The sequence below is a fragment of the Pseudonaja textilis genome, chromosome 3 (genome assembly GCF_049901715.1).
Source record: "Pseudonaja textilis isolate UNSWEBS1 chromosome 3, rPseTex1.2, whole genome shotgun sequence".
Classification (NCBI taxonomy): domain Eukaryota; kingdom Metazoa; phylum Chordata; class Lepidosauria; order Squamata; family Elapidae; genus Pseudonaja; species Pseudonaja textilis.
This window is the reverse complement of record NC_141992.1, coordinates 109,248,845-109,266,226: the sequence shown is the minus strand read 5'-3', so window position 1 is coordinate 109,266,226 and position 17,382 is coordinate 109,248,845. Positions and strand designations below refer to the sequence as shown.

The 17,382-nt window shown below is 38.9% G+C and overlaps 1 protein-coding gene across 2 annotated transcripts; it reads left to right on the top strand.

The window, feature by feature from the left end:
- The first annotated feature begins 4,702 nt into the window (after window positions 1–4,702).
- On the top strand, window positions 4,703–16,879 carry WDR55 (WD repeat domain 55). 2 transcript variants are annotated; one of them, XM_087930563.1, is made up of 8 exons: window positions 4,703–5,083; window positions 6,376–6,524; window positions 8,883–8,983; window positions 10,120–10,207; window positions 10,537–10,716; window positions 11,327–11,426; window positions 14,955–15,124; window positions 16,009–16,879. In XM_087930563.1, exons 1-8 carry the CDS (start codon window positions 4,718–4,720, stop codon window positions 16,325–16,327), a joined length of 1,473 nt encoding a protein of 490 aa, XP_087786689.1. In that variant the 5' UTR covers window positions 4,703–4,717; the 3' UTR covers window positions 16,328–16,879. The 2 variants fall into 2 exon arrangements, with proteins under 2 accessions (XP_087786689.1, XP_026556708.1); XM_026700923.2 differs by having other exon boundaries at window positions 4,855–4,978.
- Window positions 16,880–17,382: the final 503 nt, after the last annotated feature.

Genomic DNA, 17,382 nt, shown 5'->3' with positions numbered 1-17,382 from the left:
TTCTTGATTTACACAGTCAACAAGTGTGAAGAAAAAAAGCTGTTTCACATGTTTGTTTTTTTAATAAGTGGGGTACCCACTCTAACAAAAGTATCAATTAAATAAAAACTATCTTATGAAAATAGATTTGCAGTTCCTTACTGTCATCTCTCTAAAGATAAATGGCTTTTACAGAAACCAGGTTGGGGTTAATGGAAATGCTAATTCTCATGTTTTCTAAGCTAATTGTAGAATTCGTTATATGATGAAAAGGTTGCTTTTTAATATTTATAGTCAGATAATTGTCAATCAGCATTCATGAATTATTACAGTCCAACCAAAGATTCTTCAAAACAAATACATGATTTTTACATGAAGTATATAATAAATATACTGGTAATTAAATAAAATTTTGGATTATATCTTTTAAATTCAAACATGTTCCTAATATATACGAATTAAAACAGAATTTGGCAATCTTTTTATTCTTTGATGTCTAAAGTTGAAAACTGTGACACAGAGGCTGTTACAATTTTAGACCACAATCTAGTGGACTTTATTGATTGAACATTTGGATATACATTTTAAATGTATTGTGATGACCCAGAATGTAACACAAACATAACAAAATCCAAAACGTAAATAAATGTCCTTTAATGCCTCCAACTTGGCCCCACTGTTCAGTAATTCTCAGTTGGAGACAAAACATTTTCAAAAATAATCTTCAAAAGAAAGCAATACAATTCTAATTTAATGAGCAGATAGAGGTGAAAATAAAAACCAAACAAACTACAATGATGAAATTTCCACAACGGAAGTATTTACCAAATTCAAGGAGATAACAAGGCACAGTCTGTTGGAAGGACGCCAACCAAGATAACCTCAACCCAAAATACGCTTTGTCTCCAGCGTTTGCGAGAACACAGGTCCAAACTCTTACGCAGTTCTCACACCTGCAGCCCATGAAGAGGATCAAGGCCCTCTCCTCCCATGTAGACCACGTCTCTCCCCTATCCTCTCCCTGCGTGTCCTAGGATGGATAGGGGATGGGCCTAGGTTCTCTGACTGCTCAGCCGGCCTCTGCCGTTCCCCAGCCTCCTCCACAACCTCTGGAGCCACACTTCCATTCCCTGTTGGCTGTTCCTCCTCTCCCTCAGAGTCAGTCTCCACTAGGGGCATGACATGTATATTGACTAGATTATTTTAGTAAACAAATGAAATGCAGGTAGCTTTTAACTTATGACCACAATTGAGCCCCAAATCTATGTTGCTTAATGATAAATGCGTTGAGTTTTGTCCCATTTTGATTTTTCTTGCCATATTTGTTAAGTGAATCACTGCAGTTGTTAAATTAGCGACACGGGTGTTAAGTGAATCTGGTTTCCTCACTGCTTGTCAGAAAGTTGAGAAAGGTGATCACATGATGCTGGCACACTAACCATTATAAATGTGAGTGTCAAGCATGCAAATGTAAATCACATGACCATGGGGATGTTGCATGGTCATAAATGTGAAATCACTTTTTTCAGTGCCATTGTAACTTCGGTCATTAATGAACTGTTGTAAGTGGAAGACTACCTATAGAGTTTTGTGACTTGGTTATATCATCTATAATGGTACTGAAACATTTATTCAAAATCTAATTATCATTGTGCCTCACATAAAAAGAAAGCAATGGTTGGCTAAATATTTACAGGAGAAATAGAATTATTAACTATGTATATCCATACTACCGCATGAGCCATCTAAAAATTTGGTTATTGCTAAGTAGGAATTTAACTTTGTGTTTTCAGGGCAGAAATTTGATTATATGGTACCAAATAAAGGGAATGAAAACAGAAAGATTTAAACACATGATTAAAGCATCTACATACCATCTACTATCTAAAAAGAGCTGTGGTGGCGCAGTGGTTAGAATGCATTCTGCAGGCTACTTCTGACTGCCAGCTGACTGCAATTTGGCAGTTCAAATCTCATCAGGCTCAAGGTTGACTCAACCTTCCATCCTGCAGAGGTCAGTAAAATAAGGAACCAGATTGTGTGTGTGTGGGGGGGGTGTATATGCTGACTCTGTAAACTGCTTAGAAAGGGCTGTAAAGCACTGTGAAGCAGTATATAAGTCTTAAGTGCTATTGCTATTCAGGAAAAAGATGGGAAATTTGTACTGATCCCAAAACTGTTAATCAATTGTGTTCTGAAAACTACTCTGAGCAAAAAAAATTCTAATTTCTCATTAATAGAAACTATCTGTTTCCTTCTATGGACAGCAGCAATTACTATATTACCTCTGCGGTGACAGGTCTTAGTAAGTGGAGCGCTTAAAGATTATGAATTCTTCAGCATAAGCAAAGGAGTGTCACCAAATTGTCTATTCTGTAGAAAGCCTCTTGCTCAATAGGTTAATGACAGTATGAAGCATAGAAAGAAAAAATACCAAAGATGTAAAAAGGGGCAAAACAATGTTTTAAAAACTTAGCATTTAAATACAGCATTAGATAGTTATATTGATTAATCTCTACAGTGCAAAAGAGCCATTTTATAAAACAGTAGTGATTCAAGGTAGTAAATTTATTATAAAATATATTGTAAAAGAAATAATATTTTTTGCTACAACCCATTTTGATAAATTCATCATAAACATATACATTTTGGTATATAATTCAACAACCCAAGAAGTATATTTAATATTCTTATGACTAATACAGCTAAAATGTGAAACAAATTGTGAAATCATGAAATCTTTAAATTGAATATACCACTCATTAGCAATTTTAAACAATTCAAATTTACATTGTGAATATATTTGAAATGTTTTAAAATCTTAATTGGCAATAATCTGATCAGTACTGATACTGCTAACTTGCCAATGCCATGACTTTAAAAAATTACGAGTCCCAGTATTTCCTTTGTAGCCTGGAATAATGGCAATTTAGGGGGATTTTAGCAAAAAACAAACTTTCTGCCAAGATATCAGAGGCATCGCATAATACTTTTCTTATTGCACCCATAATGTTTTTTGGAGTTGATAAGCTGGATTCTCCAAAAAGAATCTACAAAATGCAAAATGTACGCTCAAGGATAAAACTATAGACAGGATAGTTTAAAAAAAATCATAACAACTGTAATTTTTATAAAGTTCTTTTAAGCAGATATTCGATAGTAATTGTTCTCATTCATTCTAGGTACTCTAAAAGGCCCAAAGACTATTACTGTGCTTCATTTCATATCACATTCATTCATAATGTTACACAATTTTGCCCCAAACTAATCACTGATTCTTTATTATCAGAAGGTTGTAGGTGCCTAGTGCAAACTAGTGACAAAAAATGATTAAATGTCAATTCCAAGCTTTTCAGGCATGCCCTAATAAGGTGTCAACAACACCCTACCAACAAAAGTGTGTATCATCAAGGCTATGGTTTTCCCAGTTGCAATGTATGGTTGTGAAAGTTGGACCATAAAGGAAGGCTGAGCACCAAAGAATTGAGGCCTTTGAACTATGGTGTTGGAGAAGACTCCTGCGAGTCCCTTCGACTGCAAGGCGATCAAACTGGTCATTCCTAGAGGAGATCAACTCTGACTGCTCTTTAGAAGGCCAGATCCTGAAGATGAAACTACTTTGGCCACCTCATGAGAAGGAAGGACTCACTGGAGAAGAGCCGAATGCTGGGAACAGTTGAGGGCAAAAGAAGAACGGAATGGCAGACAATGAAGTGGCTGGATGGAGTCACTGAAGCAGTAGGCATAAGCTTAAATGGACTCCAGGGGATGGTAGAGGACAGGAATGTTGTCCACGGGATCGTGATGGGTCGGACACAACTTCACAACTAACAACAACAGCATGCAAGTCATGTGTTTATTCTGATATTTTGTCATTTCTCATCAAAAAATGTACCTGTGATTATCACATATATTGTATTTTGTTTTTGTGTAATTTATTCAGAAGGTGGAGAAAGATTTTTGAATCTTTCTTGCATTTGATAATACTTGTACTGTGGTGTCAAAATTTGTTGACAGTATCATGTCAAGATATTGGAGTTGAACTTAAATCTGGAGAGACCTGGGTTGACAGGATTCCTCTTGTGGGAGAAGCCCATGATTTTTAAGTGTTAGACTTTAGGAAAATGCAATCAGTATATGAGTTATAAAAATAATCAGAAAATATTTTTTCTAAGTGTGGCTTTTTGTTGAGACTCAGCAATAAATATTTGCCTTTGACTTTCAATCTTTGTTTGGTGAGAATGAAGGAGCTTTGAAAACCACAGATATAAGGAAAAGCTCTCATTTCTTTGTCTATAAGATTCTCGGTCATCCAAGTCATAGTTGTCCCAAAGGTGCTTTTTCAAGAGGCAGTTGGACTTTCTGGTTCTTCAGAAGCGTCTTGGATGGAAGAAAAGCGTCTTCAAAGATACAACCAGAAAGTCCAGTTGCCACTTGAAAAAGCACTTTGGGAATCCTATTTCTTTCTTTCTCCTGGAAGATTAGTTTCTTTTAAAGTCCCCTGCTCCTACCAAGGAAAGTAAGTCCAACCTTGGCAACTTTAGGACTTGTGGACTTCAACTCCCAGAATTCCTCAGCCAGCAAAGCTTGAAGTCCACAAGTCTTAAAGTTGCCAAGGTTGGACACCCCTGAAGTAAGATATAGATTAGTAGTCAACGTTCTTGATAAAGTTGGTTCGTTGTTAGGGGATTAAATAAAAACCCTCCTTCCAGTTTTTAATTATTCCTTACTTTTTCTGATGGTTGAGTCTCTGCTCTGCCCAGTAAACAACATCGACACTGCACATACTGTATGGCTACTTCGGTACACAAAACGACTACAACAGAAAACCAGCCTGCATTTCGATAATCAACTCGTCGCTTTCTCTTTTCAACCTCCTAGGCTTCCAGAGGAAAAGTGCTCGCTCCGCCTCTCCTTTTGCTGCGCAGGCGTCCGCAGTTCCAAACGCGCTTATGCCCGCAAGCTGACTGCTGTCGTGGAAATGGCTGCGGCTGATGCTGTGAGTACACCACCCTTGGCGCCCGCTTGTCCACATGTGGACTTCCCTTTGCTGGGGAAAGAGGCCTGCGCGGCTTCCTGTGTCAGGAAGCAGGAGTCTGGGGATGTAGGCTTAGGCGACCGAGGGGTGGTCTGTGCGGGAGCTTTGGTGCGGCAAGAATTAGTGCTCGAGGCTCTCAAGGGACTGGCTTAGAGTTACTGAAAGTCATTAGTTACTTCGCTATTCCGCCGCATGTTATGGGACATAGATTACCCTTTGTCCCGAACCCCAATTCCAGGTATAAGTTTTATGGGTAGTGAACATAGAGAACTCCCGGCACCAAAGCCCGGTACAAAGGAAAGCTAGCACCGGAAGAAGTTGTGCCAGGCAAACCGAAACGGACTCTCTCCTGGCTTCCCTAGTCTAGCTCCCCCCGCCTCCCGGGGCCCCTGGTATGTATGCGTGCTTGCGTGTGTGTGTATTGAATAGCCTTTATTTGTATAAAGAACTCAAACGTTGCATAGTTCTAGGAGCATTTGATAGTAAAATTTTATAGGTAAATTAGCTGAACCGTTCTCACATATTGATCACTGTCCCTATTCTCTCCGTTTTGTGTTTATGGTGCTGTAGGATGATATGACCCTATGTACTGTAGTGGCAGCGCTGGAAAATAACCATAAGATTAATATGGTTTTTATTAATACATTAATAAATATGGCTAAATCAGTGACAGTGGCTAATGAAATATTGAAAAGAGGATGGAAGGATTCAAAAGCCAATTGGTCTAGTATGATTAAGAAATTGGACTTGAATGTATTCTTCTGTAACTGTCTGGTTTGGTACAGCAACCAAATAGGAGAGGTACAGGAGTCTAAGACTGTAGAAAGAACAGTTGCAACCACCCTGCCTTCCACAGAAGACCTGTGCAGGTCACAAGGAAGGCTGAGAAGTTATCTGCAGACCCCTCACATCTTGGACATAAATTGTTTCAACTCCTCCCCTCAGGACAGCACTACAGGGCATTTCAGGCCAAAACACCTAGTCCTAGACACAGGGACAGTTCCCCCCCACCCACCCACCCCATCACTCTGCTGAATACCTGATTCTCAGTACTGTCTAATGTCCATGTAGTCTGGTTGTAGTATTATTATTATTTTCCTTTCTCCCCTCTTATTGATATGATGATGATGTTTCTGTTGCTTTGCATGTACACAGAGTGCTTCTGTATCAGAGACAAATTCCTTGTGTGTTGAATCACACTTGGCCAAATAAAGTTCAATTAATTAAATTCAAGAAAGCTGGATAAGAACTGAATAAATAAACAATATATAGTATATGGACTATGTTAATTACATTAGTAAAGGGCTATAAAGCTACTATGAAGATTTGATTACTATCTTATTGTCTACTCCATCCAGGAACATTCGGATGAGGAAGAACTTGGACTGGAGCCTAGTCTTCATGATACTCCTAAAGATATTTTCTTTGAGGCAGCAGCAAATACCATTGACTTTCACCCCTCCCGAGACATCATAGCTATTGGAGATGTTGATGGTGATGTCTATGTGTGAGTTCAACTTCTCAGTCAAATTTACTGGTTGAGCCTTCTTCTTGGGTCAGGTATATGGAAATTGTAGAAAAACTTCCTTGGTGCATCAGTAGTTCAATGAGATGGATCTATGTAAGTGTTTAAGAAAGACAAGAAATGCGTGCTTCCATTGTTAGATTTTATGCAGTTGACTAAGAGAACAAGAGGATTTATGCAGGTATGGTTATAAATTGAGAGAAGTATGTCTAAGAGAGAATGAGTATCCATCTCTTTGTATAGAAAAAACACGTCTGAAAGGAAGTATCTGTTTAAGAGTATCTCTGTGATGGGTAGTAACAGGAACTGTTCGTAAAGCTAAAACCATTTCCTAACTTGAGACCTAGAGAATCTTGTGGCTTCTTCCAGACATCATCCAGAATCTGTCCTATTTTCTGTTATGCTGGGCTGACTTAGATCTTGTAGTTACTAGTAGAAATCATTCCCAAAAGACAAATAAGATATGTTAGAGAAAGAGCATAAGTAGTTGTTGATGTATGTGTGATTGTGTATGTATTTATTTGAGTAGCAAGGTGTTAATTGTATATATGTAGTTAAGAAAGAGGACAGATTGGTCATTTGGAGATGGGAGACCATTCAACTTTTTTTGGGTGTGTGTGTGTGTTCTACTGAGTAATTTAAGAGAGAAAGAAGATACCTATATGTTGAAGGAGTGCATGTTCATTACAGGAGAGTGGCTCTTTGAGAGCCATACTCTTTTATCCGAGGAGGAACCAGAGAGACATTAAGGAGAGTTTTGGAGAAGAGATATGAAATAGAGATGGTATGTGGCTAAAGAAGAATAGTTGAGGCTAAAAGAATGCTGGGTATGTGTGGGTGGGAATCTCTGTGTAGAATGATGAGGCCTGCTTAAGAAACAGGGTCTGTGGTTGATGGAGGAGTTCCGTGCATAATTGAGAGAGAGAGGAAGAGAAGCTTTGTGTACAATTAAGAGACTGAGGGTGTGTGTCTTATCTGTAGCTGACAAAGGCAATTGCCCGTAGAGGGAAGAAAGCACAGGAAGGGCATCTGTATGATTGACAAAACGCTTCGGGGCATTTGGGTGGATGTACATCAAATTCATGTCTTTCTGAGAGACAGAGATATATTTTTGTGAACAGGCCAGAAAATGTGCAGTTGTGAGAGGAGATTGCAAGTGATCAAAAGTGTGGCTGAGAGAGAGAAGATGTGGGTAGAAGTGCTGGGTATGGTAGAAAGAGGGAGACCTGTTTGTATCAGGACCCTCCACAATATTTTATGTGCTAGAAAGAAAGAATTTCTGTGTATTTCTGCTTATGTGTGAGAGATGGAGAGGATATCCCTGTCTTTACTAATGGGAGATGGGCAGAGAGAGAGAGAGTGAATGAGAGAGAGAGAGAGAAAAGGGGTCTGTGTACTTGTGACTAAATCAGTATCATCCATCCCACTTAGTTTCATTAGCAAAGAAAGGCTCCTGGTTCATTCTCCCCCCCCAAAAGTATACTTTACTGAGAATAAAGTTGTTACAGATTAGAGCAGAAAGAATCTGTTGGCTTGATGCAGAAAAGACAGTAAAAGTGCCAAAACATAATTGTCTTCTCTGTATGAAAATATTATTTGTATATGTCTTATACAAAGGGATTGTGTGGGTAGAGAGAGAAATTAGGTGCATGTCTATATGTCTCTTAAAGCAGCAGACCCCAACCTTTCCAGCTTGGCCTGGCAAGATGGGATTATTCCATTAAAGTCATAGGTGCGCACACGCAGCTCCATTTGCACAAGCAACAGGCACATGTGCCTGGAGCTCGCACAAATGGAGCTACATGCATGAGTACGAGTGCCTACCACTCATACAAGTGACGCTATATGCACATGTCCATCATTCACACAGCCCAGTTCAGAACGGGATGTGGGCCACTAGTGGACCACGGCCTGGGGGTTGGGGACTGTATCTTAAAGAGAGAAAGTGCTTTTGTGTAATGGAAAGTGCTTTTGTGTAATGTGTGATGTTGATCAAACAGACTGGGGGTGGAGAGATTGAGGACTCTGATAGGAAGAAGGAGGTTCTGTAGCTGCTGGAAAAACCAATGCTTGGCGGAGTAGGGTATGATTGGCAGAGTAGAGAAGGTATGTGTGTCTGGATGTGTCTGGGTGTTACTGAAAGTGGGATAGCTCTGTGTGTTTATGGCAGATGTAGGAGAGAGATGTATGCAGTTTAAATGAGGTATGTGTGTATGAATAGTAGCAAGAGAAGATGGTTCAATATATCTGTATTGGTTAAAGTATTGTATACTATTGGTGCAGGGATTATTTGAACAGGCGCCTGATACTTCTTTTTCCATTTTAAAATCATAATTACAGATACTCATACTCCTGTTTGGAAGGGGAAAACAAAGAACTTTGGTCCTCAGGTCATCATTTAAAATCCTGCCGGAAAATATCTTTTTCGCAAGATGGACAAAGTGAGTGCCTCCCCCTTTTTTTTGCTGCTGCTTTTATGGTTTTTATAATGTTCTTTGGAATACATACAGATGGTGCTAAGCCCCAAGGCGAATGGAAGCTTTAAATTAAATTCAACAAAGTTAGTCTATATGCTGATTTCAACTTTAAGTAATAATGCTTCCAACTGCACCAGAAAATTATCAAGGGCACATCAACAATATTTCTCAAAGATAGCTTGAACAAATTCAACCTGTTTGAGAAATTGGCATAAATATATTCCATGAAACAAATGCTACAACTCTTTGCTGAAAGGAGTTTTTCTGCAGCAGGAACAAATGAGGCAGTCCAAGAAAGGTGAGATGCCTGGACAGCAAATGTGCATTTAGATGCATTTTGTGTTCTGTAGTTTTTATAGGCATGCTTGATTCCTGAATCATGAGAGATTATTCTAAGAATTTAAAACAATTTACTTGCTCTAAAGTGTGCCCACTTAGTTCTGTTTTTGGTCTTTCTGTAAACACCAATATTTTGTTTATATCCATAAAGATACGATGTGAAATTTTATAAATATAAAATGAATTTTATTTATAAATATAAAATTGTCCAAGTAGGAAGCAAACATACAGTGCTGTTTATAAGCCTATTGGTGTGAGCAGTAATTGGGAATCTTTTTCAGAAACAGTGTACACTTTAAATTGCTTTGAGGATCCAAGATAGGATACTATACTTGCAATGGAAAGCTGATAGTTACATTCTGTTTGGATATCTTGCATAGTCATGAAAAATCCAAGTAGGAGAAATATAGCAAGTATAGTTTATCATCTACTTTGCAGTAGTTATAACAGAACCTGCAAGGTGTTATTTGGTTATGTAGCTGATAATATAGGAATCTTTTTGAATCAAGAAATGGCCAATTAGAATGACACAAGCTGCCTTTTTTTCTGGGTAATAGATTGGTAAAGGCTAATGCCGTCAGAACAGCTAAAAAAGAGACTAATTTTTTAATAAAGGATGTTGCATATGCGCACACCTTGTAGCCCTCAGTCAGGGTAAAGTATTGAAGTACAAAACTGTGAAAGGTGTCTGTTTAGAAAAAGCTGCCCTTTGGAACTTGGTCTTAGGTCATGATTATGGGCTTTTCCCCTCTGTATTCCAGGCCTTTTCACAGTATCCAAGGATAAATCTATTCATATCCTGAATGTGGAGGAAGGCCGTCTTGTGACACGATTCTCCAAGGCTCACAAGTAAGTATCTGAATTATTTACTAGCCATTCTGTAGCCTTGGTAACGAAGCATTTACGAGGGTGCTATATTTTCTACTTATAGTTCTTTATTTCCCTTGTGTTAAGATTCTTGAGCTCAAGCTATTTATTTATTTATATCATGCTTTAATTATTTTTGCAAATAACTCGGGATTGTGAACATATCCAATACAGCTTTGTCCTCCCATTTAGTTAAGTAAATGGTAGCCATGCCCTTTGAGTAGAAGAATTATATGAATAAGGGGTCAAAAATGGGAACAGCTCTGCAAATAGGTTATAATGTTGGCTCTTCTGCTCTGAAATTTCCACAGTTCAGCTTTGAACAGCCTATTGGTGATAGATGAGCATTTGTTTGCTACAGGGGATGACAGTGGAGTGTTGAAAGTATGGGACCTGCGCAAGGGCATGTCCATCATGGAAATGAAGCAGCACGAGGACTACATCAGTGATATGATCCTAGATAGAAACAAGAAGCTGCTTCTCACTACCAGGTACCACATTCTCCTGTTAATTCAGTAGATCAGTAGGTTACATTTGTATGTTTAGAGTGCAGATATTTTACAGCAGTTTCTCGAATGGGAAATATTAAAAGCTTTTAGATAAAAACTTATCACCATTACTTTTGGTGTTATTCTTTTCACTGTTGTAATGGCATTTCACATTAATACAGAGTTCTCTATAGCTAGCTTTGAACTGCTAGTGATTATAAATAAAACTTTTATTAGAATTTGTCAGAATGTAAATAGGGATGTATAAGATTTAGTGATTTAGGAATTGAATGTTCTGGAGAAGTCAAGAACATTCCATTCCCCTTTAGGAACATGCCATTCTGGAGCAGACCAGCAATTTCCAGAAGTAAATTGCTGAAACAGTTTGAAGTGTCTCAAAAACTGGAAGCCACTCAGGACATCATACTCAAGGCATCTTAAACTACTAAATCACAAAACTTACTTTTGAAAACTGCTGAATTCATAAGAGATTTTACATGATCTAGAAGAGAGCAGAACATTTTTAAAGTTCTCCAGAATGCTCCATTCCTGAATGTCATATTCCAGATAAAGTTAGCTTTATAAATATTGTGTACCATCCTATTTCTCGCAGTGGAGATGGAACAATGGGAGTCTTCAACATTAGGAGAAGGCGCTTTGAGCTTCTCTCAGAACCTCAGAATGGAGACTTAATGGCTATATCTCTGATGAAAGTAAGTTCCATTATCTAGCTGCACCTTGGGGAAAAAGGCTGTTTGCAGATATGAATCAGAGAGCTACCTTATTTCTGATATGGATGATAGCAAGGTCTTTATGAGAGCCAATTTGGCATAATGGTTAAGGTATCAGGTATTATTTAAAGTATTTTCCTGCATTAGTATAATGTGTGATGTCCCTAGAGTAGAATACAATAACAGAGTTGGAAGCTGCCTTGAGGTCTTCTAGTCCAACCCCCTGCCTAGGCAGGAAACCCTACACCATTTCAGACAAATGGTTATCCAACACCTTTTAAAAAACTTGCAGTGTTGGAGCATTCACAACCTCTGGAGGCAAGTTGTTCCACTGATTAATTGTTCTAACTGTCTGTTGATTCTCTCCTCAATTAGTTTTCACCCATTGCTTCTTGTCCTGCCCTCAGGTGCTTTGGAGAATAGCTTGACTCCCTCTTCTTTGTGGCAGCCCCTGAGATATTGAAACATTGCTATCATGTCTCTCCTAGTCCTTCTTTTCATTAGACTAGACATACCCCGTTCCTGCAACCATTCTTCATATGTTTTAGTCTCCAGTCCACTCATCATCTTTGTTGCTCTTCTTTGCATTCTTTCTAGACTCTCAACATCTTTTGTACATCGTGGCGACCAAAACTGAATGCACTATTCCAAGTGTGGCCTTACCAAGGCATTATAAAGTGGTATTAACACTTGACGTGATCCTGATTCTATCCCTGTGTTTATGCAGCCAAGAACTGTGTTGGCTTTTTTGGCAGCTGCTGCACACTGCTGGCTCATGTTTAAATGGTTGTCCACTAAGGCTCCGAGATCCCTCTCACAGTTACTACTATTGAGCAAGGTACCATGTATACTGTACCTGTGCATTAGATTTTTCTTGCCTAAATGTAGAACCTTACATTTTTCACCATTTAATTTCATTTTGTTAGATAGCACCCAATCTTCAAGTCTGTCAAGATCCTTCTGTATCTTAAGCCTATCTTCTGGAGTGTTTGCTATTCCTGCCAGCTTGGTATCACCTGCAAATTTGATGAGTTCCCCATCTATCCCCTTGTCCAAGTCATTGATGAAGATGTTCAAGAGTACTGGGCCTAAAACAGAGCCTTCAAGTACTCCACTGCATACTTCCCTCCATGTAGATGCAGTTCCATTGAGGACTATGTGGGGGGTGCTGTTGGTCAGCCAGTTATGAATCCATCTGGTGGTGATGCTGTCTAACCCACATTTTTCTACTTTATCTAGTACTAGGTTAAAGGTCTACTTTATCAAATGCCTTATTGAAGTCCAAGTAAATTATATTGACAGCATTCCTCTGGTCCACTAATTATGTCACTTTGTCAAAGAATGCAATAATATTAGTCTGGCATGATCTGTTTTTAACAAACCCATTTTGGCTTTTGGTTATTACTTTGCTTGCTTCTAGGTGTTCGCTGATTCGTTGCTTGATTACCTTTTCCAAAATCTTCCTTGGTGTTGAGGTTAGGCTGATAGGTCAGTAGTTTCCTGGATCTATTTTTTTTTCCTTTTTTGAAGATGGGAACTACATCAGCTCTTTTCCAGTCCTTTGGCAGTTCCCCAGTGCTCCAGGATCTTTGAAAGATATAGTTCAGTGATTCTGAGATCTCGCCTGCCAGTCCCTTCAGAGCCTTGGGGTATAATCCATCCAGTCCTGGTGATTTGAACTTGTCTAGGGTAGACAGATGTTCAGTTACCATTTTCTTCCCTATTTTAACTTGTGTTCCTATTCTGTTTTTTCTGCTGCTGTTTTTAATAGGTAGGACTGTTTTTTCCCTGTGTGTAAAGACAGATGTAAAAAAACAAGTTGTTAAGCTTTCTCCCTGTTGCTTGTCACTTTCTTGCCACTTTCTCTCAGCAATGGACCAATTGTTTCTTTGACTTTTTTCTTGTTTTTAACATGTTGGAAAGCCTTTTTGTTATTTTTTACTTTTGTTGTTATTTTTTACTTTGTTCATTTACAGGCTCGGGCTACTTGCTGATATTCTGCATTAGTTATTTGCCCCTCTTTCCACTTTTTATACTAGTCCTTTTTGTCTTAATTTGTCAGAGAGTTCTTTATGCAGCCATGCTGGTTTCTTTTGAGAGCTGTTATTTTTCTTCTTCATTGGTATTGTGCTAGACTGGGCTTTTATAATCTCACTTTTCAAAATTTCCCAAGCTTCTTGAGTTGTTTTCCCGTCAGGATTCTTATCCATGAAATCCTTCCCAAGCTCTCTTGAAGTTTATTGAAATTAGCTCTCTTAAAGTCCAAGACTCTAGTTCGACTTTGTTCTACTACTTGTGCTTGCATAATGTTAAATTCCAATATTGCATGATCACTTGCCCCCAAGGTTCCTTTTATCTTCAACACCTTCTATCATTTCATCTCTGTTAGTGAGAATTAAGTCCAATATGGCTGATCCCCTTGTTCCCTTCTCTACTTTTTGGAAAACAGACTTGTCTGCTAGGTTTGTTAGGAACCTGTTGGATCTTCCACCTGGTGCAGAGTTTGTCTCCCAGTTGATGTCAGGGTAGTTAAAATCCCCCATTACTATTGTGATGTGCTTCCTACATACCTTAGTCAGCTGACTAGCAAAATGTTCATCGATTTCCTCTGGTTGGGTGGCCTATAATATAGCCCTATGTTAATGTCATTTTTTCCCCCTTTAATATTGACCCAAATGCATTCAAGAAAATTTTCATCATTGTTGTGCTCTATTTCTGTAGAAATATAGTTATTTCTTATATATAGTGCAACTCCACTTCCCCTTTAATTGGTCTATTTCTTTTAAATAATTTAAATCCCTCTAGTTATATGTTCCATTTGTGGGTTTCATCACCAAGTATCTAAGCTCATTTACTTGAATTTCTAATTCATCCTGTTTATTCCTCATACTCTGCATTGGTGTATAGACTTTTTCAGTACTATTTCATACTGTTCAAGATAGCATGCTTTAAGCCAGGGTGTCAAACTCAAGGCCCATGGACCAGATCTGGCCAGCGGGGTGCTTAAATCTGGCCCGTAGGACCTGCTTGGAAATAGCAAAGTATTGGCCCGCAGTGCCCCTGGCAGCCAAAACATGATGTGGGGGGAGCATGTATGGCCCCCCCGCACCTCATTTTTGACCTGGACAGCCTCCTGTAGCAATCTGCTGGTCAAAACGGCACAGGGGCATAAGGTCTCCTGCACTGTGTTTTGGCTGGCAGAGTGCTGCAAGAGGCTGTTCAGGTTGAAAATGGTGTGGGGTGGGGGCTCATGCGTCCCCTGTGCCCTGTTTTGGCCGGCAGGTGCTGCAGGAGGCTTCTGTCCCGTTTCTCTCTCTGCCCCCCTCCTCCCAGAAGGAGAATTGCAATGCTGAGGCCCTCAAAGAAATCCAGTTTGACACCCCTGCTCTAAGCTTTTGATAAATAGGGTTTTTCTATTTTAAGTTCTTTTCAAGACCTTGTTCTTAATATCAACAAAAGATATTCTGCTTTTTTTCTGACTAAAGTATGTATTATTTTTCTCCTGCTCAGAGGGGAAGGAAAATAGCCTGTGGCTCCAGTGAGGGAACTATTTACCTCTTCAACTGGGATGGTTTGGGTGCCACCAGTGACCGTTTTGCACTGAAAGCAGAATCCATAGACTGCATGGTTCCCATAACCGAGAGCATTGTGTGCACAGGTTCCACTGATGGAATTATTAGGTGAGATTGTCATGAGACAAGAAACTCTCGTGAGAGATGCTAATACTGGACAGGTACACAAAAACACAGACTGGCTGCAAATGAAACTGGGTAAACTCTGGCTAAGCTCTTCTTAGCAGATGGCCAAAAACAAACTATAATTGCAAATAAGGTATGACAATACAGGTGAAACTTGAAAAATTAGAATATGGTGCAAAAGTTCATTTATTTCAGTAATGCAACTGAAAAGGTGAACCTAATATATGAGAGACTCATTACATGCAAAGCAAGATAGTTCAAGCCCTGATGTGTCATAACTGAGATGATTATGGCTTCAAGCTCATGCAAACCCCAAATCCACAATCTCAGAAAATTAGAATATTGTGAAAAGGTTCAATATTCTAGGCTCAAAGTGTCCCACTCTAATCAGCTAATTCAGCCATAGCACCTGCAAAGGGTTCCTGAGCCTTCAAATGGGTCTCTCAGTCTGGTTCAATAGGAAGGCATGAGGCTCAGTGGTTAAAGATGCTGGGCTGCTCTGCTGGAAATTTGATTGATTGGGTTCAAGACCTAAGTGCAATGGGGTAAACTTCCATTCCTGCCCCAGCTCCTGCCACCTAGCAGTTTAAAAGCAAATAAGTACCACTTTGACGGGACAATAACAGCGTTGCATGCGCCTTGGTGTATATTCATGGCAGCCATAGGACCATGGCAGCATTTTTGGACAAAGTTTGGCTAAAAAAATAGAGATGAGAACTGAATTGAACACAACTGGTAGTGGAAACCTTTACCTTTATATAAGGGATTAATTTTTTCTAAAAAAAGAACTTGGGATAGAGCTGAATACCTCTTTCCACAAAAGAACTGGCATTCTGTTTGGTAATTAAGCTTTTTTTTTATTTCAGGGCTGTAAATATCTTGCCCAATCGAGTAATAGGAAGTGTTGGGCAGCATATGGGTGAGCCTATTGAACAGCTGGCTAAGTGTCATACGGGCAAATTCCTAGCCAGCTGTGGCCATGATCAAAAAGTGAAATTCTGGGACATCTCTTCACTTAGTTCAGTGATTGTGGACGATTACAGAAAAAAGAAGAAAAATAAACAACTGAAGCCTTTAAGTCGCAAAGCATTTGGTAATGGGGAAGATTTCTTTGCAGACTTGAAAGAGGTGGCAACAGACTTGGAGAAAAAGAATGGTGGACTTTCTGAGACTGACAGTGACTGAAAGACTCACACAGATCTGATTAGATGCTTACTCCCTCGAAAAGACATTTTGGAAAAATTCAGCTATGTTGTATTTTTCATACTGAAGAATAAGCTTCAGGCTATTTAAGCTTATGCTCTGTGGGCAAAGCCTTGGTAGCCTAATAGAACTAATAGTACAGAAGAGAGCTAAGATTGCAAGAATTTTTTCATCTCTGAGATAAATGGGAGAACATGGTTGCTACAGAAAGGGGAAATGAAATGTCATCATATGTGGACAGTTAGAATATTACGATTTTTTTATGTATCGCAAGAGTTTGCCTTGCAAAGGCCAAGTGTCTGTTTCCTCCATGGAGTGATGCTTTCATTTTGTCACCTAAAATATTTAGGAATCAGGCACCTAGCAAATGGATTCCATTTCATTGCTATGGTGGCGAAACAAGGATATCTCTTAAACTCAGAAGAAAACAGATTTAAATAATGGATTGATGTTCCTAATGGAACTTCAGGAGTTTCTAAATTATTGTTTTTCTGGAACTTTAAAGAATAAAAATGGGATAATTCCACATATAAAGATGCATCAATTTAATATATTTGTTTGTGAACTATCTCAAGTGGATTACAGTCAATAACCTGTTTAGTGGTTAAGGCACCAGGCTAGAAACCAGGAGACTGTGAGTTCTAGTCTCATCTTAGGTATGAAAGCCAGAGATTTTGGGCCAGTCACTCACTTGCATTTCAACACACACACGTTGTGAGGAAAATAGAAGAGTATTGTACGTGTTCCTTGCCTTATGTATTATGAAAATAATACAGACTAGATATAAATAAAAAACCCAGTTAAATACACAACATAGATTTAAGCCTGTAAAATAAGACTTAGTTTAAAAGGGAAGGAAAACAAAAGTTGAAATGCTAACCTTTCTTAATAGGATTTATGCAGGGGATGTATTGGTGAAGGAGGAGATAGAATATACAATAATAGGATTGAAGGGACCTTGGAGGCCTTCTAGTCCAAACCCCTGCCCATTGCAGGAAATTCTTATACCATTCTGGACTTTCTTTGCTTGATGGTAT

Bases quoted from the DNA above. Each gene is read 5' to 3' on its own strand.
- WDR55 (XM_087930563.1), top strand. From the start codon at position 4,718: ATGGTTGAGTCTCTGCTCTGCCCAGTAAACAACATCGACACTGCACAT. The intron at 10,208-10,536 runs GTAAGTATCTGA...AAATTTCCACAG, and splicing joins CGATTCTCCAAGGCTCACAA to TTCAGCTTTGAACAGCCTAT. The intron at 11,427-14,954 runs GTAAGTTCCATT...TCTCCTGCTCAG, and splicing joins TGGCTATATCTCTGATGAAA to AGGGGAAGGAAAATAGCCTG.